The following is a 12735-nucleotide window of genomic DNA, read 5'->3' on the forward strand; positions in this document are numbered from 1 at the left end:
TTTTTTAAACTGTTATGTCTGAACCCGATTTATACCGATTACTCCGTATTTTCTTTAAATACACTGTTTACAATAAAGAACATAAGATTGATCATTAGTTTGTTTATCTAAGGAATAACTATTCATTTGTTTTAAAAATGCAATGATCTTTGAGTTTAAGCTTAACTGACAATTGCCAAGATTGATAGCTAGTTCTAATTATTTCTCTTTTAACTTTCAAGTTTAACTTAACAATTGTCAAGACTGGTAGTTAGTTTGCTAAAAATCTAGGTGATTACAAGTTACTATTGATGTAAAATGTTGGATGCTCAAACTTTGTAAATAATCCTTGAGAAAACTAATTATATTTTCACTAATTCTTTGCGGTAAAAAGCGTGAAGAAACATTGATTTTTTTCAAGTAAAAAGTTTTAAATATAATATATATTATATAATGAGACTTTTATTGAAATCTCAGTTCCCTGCAGATAATTATTTTAAAAATGCCGGTAAAATCTCATACATGTTTTATTTGTTACTTATTTGTGTGACCACTTTTGTAACAATACCAGTATGTTCTCTGCCATACCCGAAACTTGTTACAATTCGCAGAGGAAATGAAAAAGTGTGTGTACGAAATTTTCCACTTCTGTAGAATCAGCCATATCATTCTATGGTCCATAAATTCATTCGTGTTTTACTTCGTACTGAACGTAAATTATAATATTTGTCTATCTCCTATGTATTATGGATCGTACAATCGCTCTCGAGTTTCTGGTTGCATATAAAAATGTTCTTGTTGTTAATATAAAATATAAAGTTTTATTGGACAACAGACATTATTTCATCGCAATAACGCCAAAGGTCACGTCGTAAATTTAACAAAAATGGCTCTCCCAGACCCTGGAAGGGAAGCTCTGTTGTAGTATCTGCCTTACTCATCGGACTTTACTTCGATGAATTACCATCTTCCCCGTTCTCCTCGAAATGCTTTAGCTGGAGTTTCCTCCCACAACATTGTAAAATTGCGAAATCTACTCAAAAATTCATTTGCGTCAAAACAACGGAATCGTTGAAGCAAGGAATACAGAAATTTTCACAATGTTAGGGGAGAAGGTTGCAAATAACGATAGAAAATACATGATTCGTTAAATCGTATCAAACGATTGTGGAAAAACTGAAAACCTTGCATTGGTAAAAGCCATGAATTTATGGACTAGCCTAATATTAATACGCTAGATATTAAGACAATACTTTGAAAGTATATATATCAATGACGCTTCTTTGACCGTTACTTAATTTTTATCTAAAAGAAATTCGTGGTATCAGTGTAAAAAATTTTGTTTTTTATGTTTCCGCAGGCATATACGAGAATCGAAATTCATCCCCATCTCGGCAAAAGGAAGTGAATTCGGGCAGCGCCAAATCTCGCGGAAGTACGGTTCAGATCTCTCTAGGATATGGCCCAAATACCTTCGAAGACTCTAGACGAGCCAGCAGCTCTGTATCGCAGGTACGATATTTTTCATTTACCTTTGACACAGAGGCAAAATCCAACATTTATTATCCGAGATATTCGATAACAAAAACAAAAGGGGATACCACCAGAATGGGTAAAGCGTTTTCCCCTTGTACTCTATAAGCCTGTACCCCCGTTCTTGAAAGCCTTAAAACCTCTTGTATCCTCTTAGGAAAATTTCGTTAGGCAAAGTACAAGCCAACACTACAATTCCTTGAAAGCATCCTACGGATTCATTTCCGAAGGGTATTTTCATTCGTCGTATATCATATCCCGGCAAAACAAATTTTTTCAGCAAAATTTTACATTTTTTCATCCAGTTTTTACTATGGAGAAACATCGTTACGCGAACGCAGAATTTTTCACACGCTCTAGGATTATTTCCCTCTATTTTTTCGAGGTGTATTCGTCGAACAAAGTATCGACCGAGCCTGTATACTCGAATAAAATACTCCACGTGATGATTAGTTCCCAATTGACTAAAACTTTTTTTTTTCGACGCCTCGTCAACGCTGTTATCGAATTTTGTTAGCGAGGACGATGTATATGGTTAGAGTTTGACGCCCAGCGATGACACGTTTGATACGTTTGACAATTTCATCATGAAATACGGTCGTGTGTTTTTCATCTTGTCGCGTAGTCCGCGACCTTGCATCCACCATCGTGTTGGCTTAAAATCTTTACGATATAACGAACTGCCCTGTGGTCATGTGTAGAAACAACCCCCCTCCCAGGAGGATCAAAGAAATAGCTGGATCGTAAAAAGCAGCCAAGTTCCAGACGGTCCATCCGGTTGGATCGAAACGACCGCTTTACAGCCACGAATTCGCGCGATCATCCTAAGATTCAGACTCATTCGATTAAACTGAAACGAGAAAGTGACCCTACAGATATTTTCTGACCTCTGGATATTTGAAACCACGAGCCTTACCTTGGAGTCTCTGTTTAATTTTCAACGTGTACGAGAACGACATACTAAAATTGAAATGGTCAGTGTTCATATTTTAAAATCACCTTTCTACTCGGTCTTTTCGACGACGATGACGATTATCATTTATATCTTCTTTCTAAATAAAAATGCATCGATAGTCTCAGTTCCGCTCGTATAATCACGAAGACGAGGCACGTGAATTTTAATTATTCGTCAGAAGTCACATTTACAAATTGTATCATTTACAATTGTAAATGTGTAACTGTTTAACCGAGAAGAAAGGCAACAGGATATATATGGAACAATTATGTGTCGAACAGGATATATATAGTGGTCGATATTTACCATTCACACGCAATTACTACTACACAAAGCTGTCGAACGTAGACCGTGTCGAATAGGAATATTACCTCGACGTTTCGCCAGCATTGTAGCTATATTTTTCACAGATTAATTATTCAAACGTCACGCCGAAACCGCCGCATATAAAATGTTCTATACATGTATATCATTCATCATGGAACAATGACTATTAATTAGAATCAGTCTAATAACTGCGTAAACTAGAGAGCCTCTAGATATTCGCCACATATACATACGTGTACCAATTCTACTATAATTCGGCGATCACGGACATTGACTTCCTCCAGCTTCAAGTTAGAAGCTTGTGGCTTATCTATCGTCCAACGCTCGAGTTTGTGTTTTGCGACCTGAAATCATCGCAAATCATTTCGATTCTTTTCCCTTTGACAAGCTTCAAAACTTAATAACTCGCCAACCTTCAATATTCATGTTAAATAGCTTCTTGTAAAGTAGATCTTAATATAATTAGTTGACGACGTATACGATATACCAGTACGGTAATTAGAAGGCAATTAACGTGAATGTTTCTGTTGATGTTCAGTTTTCAGGAGACGAGTCGCGACGGCTTTTCACCAACAGCGCCAAAGTGCCGGAGAACACAATGGAGAACAGAAACCTCACCTACGGTTCCGTGGTGTTTCAATTGAAGGACGCGAATCTCGAAGCGAACAACATCTGCGACTTTGTGTTTCGAGGGCTGAAGGTTGTCTGCAGAACCAGGGTGGTTACTGTTTGCCTGATGTGCTTGTCCCCTGTCCCGGTTCTTATGTTTATTTACGGTAAGTGAAGGGAATTGAATGGTCGCTTTTACCGCATTCGCAATCGGACTTCTGCTTCGTATATGTGTATTTTGCAAGTAAAGACCACAAGAGAAAATATAACAAAATTTGTGTTGATTTTCTGACTTGTTTGGTGACTAAATTGGAATATTCCAACGTGAAATGATTGAAGAAGTAATTAACCTGAGAGATTCGAAAATGTTCACCTTTTAAGAACAGGTAATAGATCCATTGTGTTTTGTAAGAAACAAATTACATTAGTTCAGTTATTAGGTTAGTGTAAGTTTATTAATATTAATTTGCTAATGTTGATAATTATTTACGACGCGGACGATGTCATTGATGATCTTGAAATATATTCAAAAAGCTTCAGTTCGATTTATGTTACGATTAGCCCTCGTTCTGGTTACACCTCACGGCATCCGTACTTTTATATAATCCAATCTAATCCATTTACGATAATCATTTTCAACTCATACAGGAAAGAAAAATCAATTTGTTAGGTTTGCTACAGATAATTATTTACTGTTGTGAAATAAGCTAAGGAATTAAATGATAAGACAGATGCAATTAGTATTGAGCTTCGTATTATATTGTTGTTATTCGAAATTGAAAGCACTTCAGCCTTCACTTTCAAGATATTAAAAAAAGCGATTATTCGATAATTAAAATCATGCTATGATCGAAATGGAAACTTTTACAAATATCACGGAAACTAGTGCCAGGACGACGGAAATCGATGATGTTATCCGCTTTGTAAATAATTACCGTAATGTTATTAATATTCTGTCAGAAATACACATTTAGTCTCAAACGCAAAGTTAATTTTAATGTAAAATTGGCTGACAACCTATCGAATTAAAAAATTCTGTTTCGTAAAATCCAGGAAATCTGATTTATCACGTTTTTCATCCATGGTCTGTAATTGCAATATACTTTTAACCGAAGGAAACTTTAATTCGATTTCCAGATATTAAAGTGCTTTAAGTATTTTAAAACGTCATCGTTAATTTAATTTCTGAATGACATTAATTTCTCGTCGAAATATTCACATGATTAGATGTGTTTTAATAGAAGTAAATCCACTTGACGGTAATAGCATAGCATGGATACTCTTCTGTACCGTGTCAATAGCAGCGTGAACGTTTTACTAATCAGATGACGATCGAATAGCGTTTGTATGTGACTCGTATATTGATAACGAGGCATTTATCACTGGTAACGCGTCCATAACGATATAACGTACACGATGGACAACTGGTTGATAAAGTTACTTTGGAAATATTGATTTTTGTTCAACGTTACTGTCACCATAATGCTCATCATAATATATGAAATTTACATTCGTGTTTTCTTAACGTATTCGTTGCCACAGTGGATTGGAACAAGACGTGTACCATAGATTGTATTTTATTTATACATAGTTAGGAACACGAGTATTGTCACGCTCTTTAAAACAAAATAATCATTTTAAAGTTGGCCCAAACGACTCGAACTTCTTTTAGAAATCTAAAGGATATTAATTAACTATATGACGTGCAATAAAAAGTGTTGGAAAAATAGCAGTTGGTCGGAATCGCGAAGAAAGTAGCAAAGGTCACTTTCAACTTTTTTATCTGAACCTATAATGAAAATTTAAATGGTACGCTTTGTAGACGTTAATTCTATGTTGGTATTAATTATATACGTGCGAAAAATTTCATCGAAATCGGTTGATGAAAAAACAAGCTACAGGTATCGAAGAACGAATAAAAATAATCCAGAAAGTCATAGAAAATTGCGATTTTCATCAGTGTTAATTGTTTGCAGCTCATAACAAGGTTAATTGTTTTAAATGGAATTTTCAGCATGTTTATAATTGACATATCCAGGAAACGTGTTATTTATAAAATTTCATTACTGGATCAGATGAAAAGGTTGTAAAAAGTGACCTTTACTATTTTTTCTTTTTCGCGATACCGGTCAACTGCAATTTTCTCAAAATTGCGTGTCATCTAATAAATTAAATCCTTTTAACTTCTCAAAAATATTCAACTCGTTTGATTCAATTTTAAAAAGGTTATTCTGTTTTAAAAAGTGTGCCAATACTTATATTTCTAATGTTTATTCTAAACAATGAATGTTCGAGAATTATCTTTTTCCTTCTCTTTAGTTATTTCTCCAGTTCAAAATTATATTTAAATTAATTCTAAAACATCATGTACATGTATGATGCTGGTAGCGAACGTGTTAATTATTAAGTACACAATAAATAGCATCGATGCGTGGACAACTGAATGAACGTTGTTGTTTTGGTGTCGCGTTATTGAATGGTCGGTAGTTATGAATAAGTCAATGTTGATCTAGTACTATTCGTATATTTATACTGTTAGGTGCATGACAAAATAATATTTCAAACTGTATAATATTTGCATTACTTTTGTTATGAATTGTCAACAAATAGTTTGCTACGAAGTTGTAAGAAATAGCACGAGATAGTAGTACCATGTACAAAGCATCAATCTACAAACACCTAACAGACCGCTTCGTGTTCACGTCGAATCAATACTCGGCTTATCAATAAATTAGTTGCGAAACTCGGAGAGCTGTCGTTACTTGTAACGTTATCACCAATCCTGGTTTCCACATCCATTAGTCTGAAAAGAGTTAACTTGACAACTAACTTGTCCATAGCACGGTAAAAATCCCACGAGATTATCTTTGTTGTTCGTATCGAGCTGAAGCTTCGTAATTAACAAATAGTAGCAACTTCATTTTACGACAACCGCAATATAAATTAAGAAAAACGATTTACTCTGCCAGTAATATCCCTGCGAAGTTTTATTTGAACTTTCAGTTTTCATATCGAAAGTATATCTCACGTTACGATCCGTTGACATGCACGAAGGGTTTTCCTCTTTTCTAAAAGCCTCTCGATTCCTAAGCCGATCATATCAAAATATATGCAACAATGCATAAAACACACGTTTCAATTTGCATGCGATTGGACGTTAATACGATGGAGGAAATGTGCCGGTGATGTCGAAGCAGCTCGTTAATCTTATTTCTCTAATAGGTCGCGATTATCGTATTAACACGATTCCGTATAATTTAGCGGTATAGCACGACTCAATCTACTCTATACGATACGACACGATAAAGAACGAGACACGACAAATCTTAGAAAACATCGAAACATCCCATTTCTTCGATCGTTAACTATCTCGTTAAACTATCTTCTAACATTTACATTTACCTATCTACAAATCATTACAACTTAATACTATATCCACAGTTCAGATATTAAAATTAATTAACAGGACGTTGAAAAAGTCTCGATTTCTCAAGTAAGAGAAACGCGAATATCAGATATAGCAGCCTCGAAGGTGAATAATAGAAACTCGGCCGGCTAGATCCAAATCTGCAGCGAAACGTGGGTAAAGATGCAGATACTGGCGGCTCTTGCCGCGCCGCCGCGCCGCACCGTCACGAAACAGCATTTTACGGATCGAAGCACGTTCACGAGGTCCTGAGCCGAGACTCGGTGAAACGCGGGCATCGGTTCCAAGCTAATTGACCCTGCCTGGTTTACGACACGCAAGCTCGCGCGCTACTTATGACATGCGAAACAACACCGCCAGCGAGTTTCCCTCGCGGACTATGAATTCGCGCGAGTCGCCTAGGACAGCGCGTTCACCTCTTCTTCGAGTTATAGAACATTCTTCGAATCGATAGAGTACGCGGTCGGAGAAACTGGAATCACCAACATCGATGAACCTTCCAACCGCGTAAATTCCAGAAAATTTAACAGCGCGGCGGGATAAATGAAATCTACGGTGTTTACTTATTTCACGTGTATCTATGAATAACACTCGTCGCTAATCAATTAGTATTAGACTATACAGTAGTATAACTGTTACTGAATAACTAAGAGAATTTTACTGTGGAGATATTACACAAAGTTGAGAAAAGAGCTGTTTCTTCGTCGAGTTGACGCGTTGAATACAAGGCAATTGTACGTGTTTTGCCTGCTGCATCAGGGTACTTATCTCGGCATGACGTATTAAATGCAGTTACAATGGAGGAATAATATTGTTTAATACCAGAGCTACCAAATCAAAATAAACGGTTTCAGACTGTTTGTTTTTGTAATTACTAAAAACATTCATGTGCTTCGGGAAAAACTAATGACTCTTATCGTGAACTTAATTATGACTTAAAATATGGTTATATGCACTTGTTTGTTTTTATCGTATCACTTTGATTCTAATCGTTTATGTGTGGTATAGCGAAGTATATTTTTTGTAGCTCTAAAATTAGCCTCATGAAGCGTGTAATATTTTATTATAATATTAAAAACATTACAAATTTTACGAATGTGATCGTTTCTTTAATTTATATACTTTTTTACTATTATATTATTTACTATTTATATTAACCATCAACGAAGTCATTGTCCGATCTAGTGTCAGTCGCCGAGAATCTTCGCAATATTCAACATTAACATGTTAATAATGTCGAATGATCGATTTGTCTGACTCGATGCAAAGAATCCAAACTGAGGCAAGAATACGGGAAAAAATTGATCGGTTCTATCAGGTTTAATCGCATGATTTCCAAAAAATTCAGAAAATTCTAAACCTCGATCTTCTCTGATGTATCCTGATATTAAAATTACGAGGCTTTCAGAAAACGTAGAATTTGCCTTGTAAATGGTTGACACGTTGTTCGCAGGTTCTTTGAAGATTAGTGATAAATAATCATAGGTCGCGAAGGGGCAAAGGAGTAAGAATCAGGCGTGTAAGAGTCGCATGCCAAGTTATCCTTAGTTAAGTATCGAAATAGGACGTGACACAGTGAGCAGAAGTCAGGCAACGTCATTACCATTACATTATTCAACGCAGTCAGCGCGAAAACTTTTTGATATCGATCCAAGCGATATATTTGCTCGTTCGACTGTAAATGAACACGAAAACAAAAACGATTATACTGGAGCGTGCGTGCCGCTAGAAAGGAAACGTCGGAAATTCGTTCCTCTTTCGTACAACTCGTCCTGATTTTGTTTCAGGTTTGAGTTTCTCGAAAGAATGTCCCAGAGAGCGAAGGATACCCATATACATGGTGATTGGTGGAACATTTGGAAGCATACTTATGCCGTTGCTTATCTACTCGCAGATACGCTCAAGGAGACCAGAAATGCTCTCGGTTCCGTCGACCAGATCGCAAATTTCTTTCAGGAAATTGATCATCATCGTCTTATCATGCTTCCTACTGGGGTGGTTCGTGATGGGTAAGTCGAAGGAAAACTCGAGATTCTATAATGCAAGAGCGAGAAATACGAAAGTTCTTTATTACTGCCATCCAGATAACATTTATCCCGTGAGAGTTTGTTTCTTGCATGAAATACATCGTTCACGTGACTCCGTTTAATTGTTCTCGTATGTTAATGCTTTTGTCACGAGCGTCGTGTCGCACGCTTTAATCCTCCAAATGCCACAGCTCTGGTTACAATACAATATGAGCATAATCTCTGTCTTTCTGGATACACAACAACAGGTTTCAAGAGTTTTTGTTAGAATACATGTAAAATATTTGTTTTCTTATTTTCCTTGAGGATTACAGGATTTTTATTATATCTCGTTATTTTAGTCGCTAACGGAAAAATGTAACGTTATAATGGGAAAATGGACGAGATAATACGAATAATGGTATGGCAGTACAAATAACATTCAAATATTACTATTGTATCAGTGCTCACGTAATATTCAAAGGGAGACGATGCTATTAGGTTTCGAATACGTATGAAGCTTTGAATGGACGAAAATACAGGAATATGTTACGTTTAATTACATTTAATTACGAATTAACGTATTTAAATAGATATTTTAGTAAACTACGCTTTCGAAACCTATGATCCGTGGTCGAAATAAAATTTCCATCGTTCGACGACGACTTATTTTTGAATAACGAAAAAAAACGCTGTGAATTATAAAGGATTTAGGTGTCGAAGTACTCGATCTCCGAATACTCGCGTCGCACCGAAAGTGTTTTTGAACGGCTCGAAACAATGCGAACAAAAGCGATCGATTGCGTTCTGCCGCCGGGTAATTGCTAGACGTCGGTGGTAAACTGCACCGATGCAACCTAATTTTCGTTTCGTGATCGCGTTATAAAGCACGCCGTACGTTTACAGACGCAATTGCGTCCGTTTAAAAACGGTAACGAGCTCAAAGTTTTACACCCCTTCTGTTCTCTCGTGTTCGCGACCAGGTCGTTGCTGTTGCTTCAAGTGTAACACGAGCTCGCTCGTTACCGCTTACACGAAACTTTTTACCGTTGTGAAAGTTTTCGCAAATTGTGGTTCGAACCTTACTTCCACGAGCAAACTTGCAGTTTAATTTTATAAAAACCTGCTCGCCATGAAGCAGATTTTTAAATTCTATTTATAATCCACTTAGACATTTTCTAACATGCATTTTCAAACGACTCTCCCTCCTACGAGCTACTTGATCTTCTTTGTGTTACAGGAAATTACTGGATACTTCACATCATGTGGCCACCGTACACGTACATTATACACACTCCGAATGATCACTGTCACAGAACTCTTTATCTGTTTTCCTTGGCACATCTGGGCGTGATATATATCACTTTCGGAATCATACTGCTCGTGATAACCGTACTGGCGTCTTTCAGAATCCTAGCGTGTCCGTTACTAGAAAGGTAAGCCTTGGTCAATCGTAAATCGCCAATTCGATCGAATCGAAGCGTTCGATACGCCGCCAGGCTGATTCGTCTTCAATCGCGACCCGATCTACCGTACACGCTGGTCTGAACATGGAATTACCACACTGTAGAATTCGGTCGATGAGACTGCTATTTGATCATGCGATAAATCACCATGTTGTACACTCCTTGCTGCGAATTTGCGTATACGAAACGAAAAGGAAAGGAAATTTATTCGAAGGTAGCGAGATAGATAGTAATACCGGTTCCTCCCTCTGTTTTCCTTATGGTTCGTTTGGTTCCAACTATTCCCTCGAACGAAAGTTCAAGGGTTATAAAGTAGTATCGTTTCACCGATATCGATACTCCACCACGCTCTTTGTCATAGAAAGTGATCGTTTCTTACAAGCACGATCCATTGAAATGTATAATCGAATTAAGCGTAAACAGAGACCGATACCACAGTCCCTATCGATTTACCTTCTGGTTAACCGAAAGTTTTATTCAAATTAGACAGAACCAGAACGTATCTACATCCACGCGATTCTCCTATCCCTTCTCCATTATCCCAGAGCACGGAGCTCTTGAGCCAAACTTTAGACAGCACCGTTCGAATAATCTGGATCGTTGCAGACAGCTTGGCAAGACGTCGACGAACTTCTTGCCCCTCGTGTAGCGCAAGGTATTCTAGGGTATCGGGTCAGCGTGAGTCGAGCGCGGGTGTTCCGCATGCGACGCGAAAGTCAAATATTCTATACCCGGAAAGCAATCAGCCTCTGTACGTATACGTACACTTACACGCTAACTAGATGTACGTGCAAAATAGTAGGTCAACGAATTTGGTCGCGTGTCAGCGCGGCAGCCTCATAAATACCCGAGGAGGCCGCGAAACCAGAAACGAACGGTGTCGTTGCAACGCGTCGATGAACCAACCGTTTCCCGTTTTGCGTGCAGCGGAAAACCGCCGGGTTTTTTTTTTTTTGCTCTTCTTGTTTCCTCCTGTCTTAGTGTTAAACGGGGGTTCGCGTGACCGCAGACATCGACAGAGAAAGAATTGCACGACACGCATACCGAGCATTGTGCGCCAGTTGACCGGGTCGCCGTGTTTCCTACCGGATCGATCTCGACGCGCGGCGATATATTCAGATTGTTCAGGCAGTGTTATGCTTCAGTTTTCCAGCCTGAGAACCAGGAAAACTCGCTGGTGATTCAAGGTTACAGTAGAACTCCATCTATTCGAATCTGTCGGCAGATAGATATCCAGTTTTATGAAAAGTTAGTATTTTTGACAGTAGATTTATTTTATTCGATTATAATCGTGAAATAACTGGGTTTTTTTTTTGGTTAATACATATTTTAGAGGTTGGTAATTTTATTGGAATTTCGAAGTACGAAACTAGAAATTTCTGAAATTGAGGGAATTGAGGAATTTCTGATATTGAGGAAGGTACAAGAGTTCGAGAAGCGTAGTTTCATATATGATGTGTTGTACTACTTATTATTATTAAGTGAGATAAATACAAGAAATTCTACCTTCAAATTTTTCTCAAATTTCACTACAAACAATCAATAATTTACATTATATACGACTCTAGTGGAGTACATACGTATGACAGAATTATGATTTCTTTCATATAATAGAAATTCGTAATCACATAGATTCACATTCACATAGATAAATAAATTCGATCAACAGAAGCTCGATTTAATTTGATATTAATTAAAATTTCGTCCCAGTAAATGAAATTTCGCAGATGTAACGTATCTTAACACTTCGGTAGATGGAGAAACATTTATGTGGAAATTTTCTAGAATATAAGCAGAAGTGGGAACAATGGAACATTTGTGACAATAGTAGACGATAGTAGGATCGTTCGATCGAGACTGCTTGAAGTAATCCGTCTTATAGATGCCGGATAGTGTCCTAAAAGGTCGACGTCGCGTGATCTACAGCATGGATACTTACGACACTAACCTACTGTAACAAGACCATCCATCGAGAAACGAATCTTGGAAATTGTACGAAATATTACACATCGACTTTGACGAAACATCGTTCTTTGTGCTATGGAACGCCACAGCTAAACAAATGGCAATAAAATAGTATATTGGTAATATTATACTAATATTATATTATTTTACAACTTTTATTTTATTTTAGTAATATTTCATCAGAACAAAATTCAAATATTTTCCATTTCTCTAAACGTTCGCGATATTTCGCGAATATAAACTGCCGAGTTAACACTATGACAGACGATATTATATTAAACACATGGTGCCAACATTTCAACTGTGCATTTGGTACCTACGAGAAAGAATTTTTCATTGAAATCGATGCGTAACATTTTCTACAAAATCCCAAGTTCCAAAAGCCATCCGTCATTCATCGAAATATTTCGAATAACTTTTTACTCGTGTTTTCATGGTTTCGCGTTTATTACTAAGCTAAACTAAATA

At 37.0% G+C, this 12735-nt stretch overlaps 1 protein-coding gene across 1 annotated transcript in view; it reads left to right on the forward strand.

Annotated features, from left to right (window-relative positions):
* Positions 1–12735, forward strand: part of LOC139988666 (uncharacterized) — a 35431-nt gene that overhangs the window by 15023 nt on the left and 7673 nt on the right. The window contains exons 4-7 of the mRNA XM_072006333.1: positions 1340–1491; positions 3333–3570; positions 8618–8839; positions 10077–10272. Coding sequence (XP_071862434.1) covers positions 1340–1491; positions 3333–3570; positions 8618–8839; positions 10077–10272 — 808 coding nt within the window. The remainder of the gene's footprint in view (positions 1–1339; positions 1492–3332; positions 3571–8617; positions 8840–10076; positions 10273–12735) is intronic.

Source organism: Bombus fervidus, chromosome 7 (assembly GCF_041682495.2).
Source record: "Bombus fervidus isolate BK054 chromosome 7, iyBomFerv1, whole genome shotgun sequence".
Lineage (NCBI taxonomy): Eukaryota > Metazoa > Arthropoda > Insecta > Hymenoptera > Apidae > Bombus > Bombus fervidus.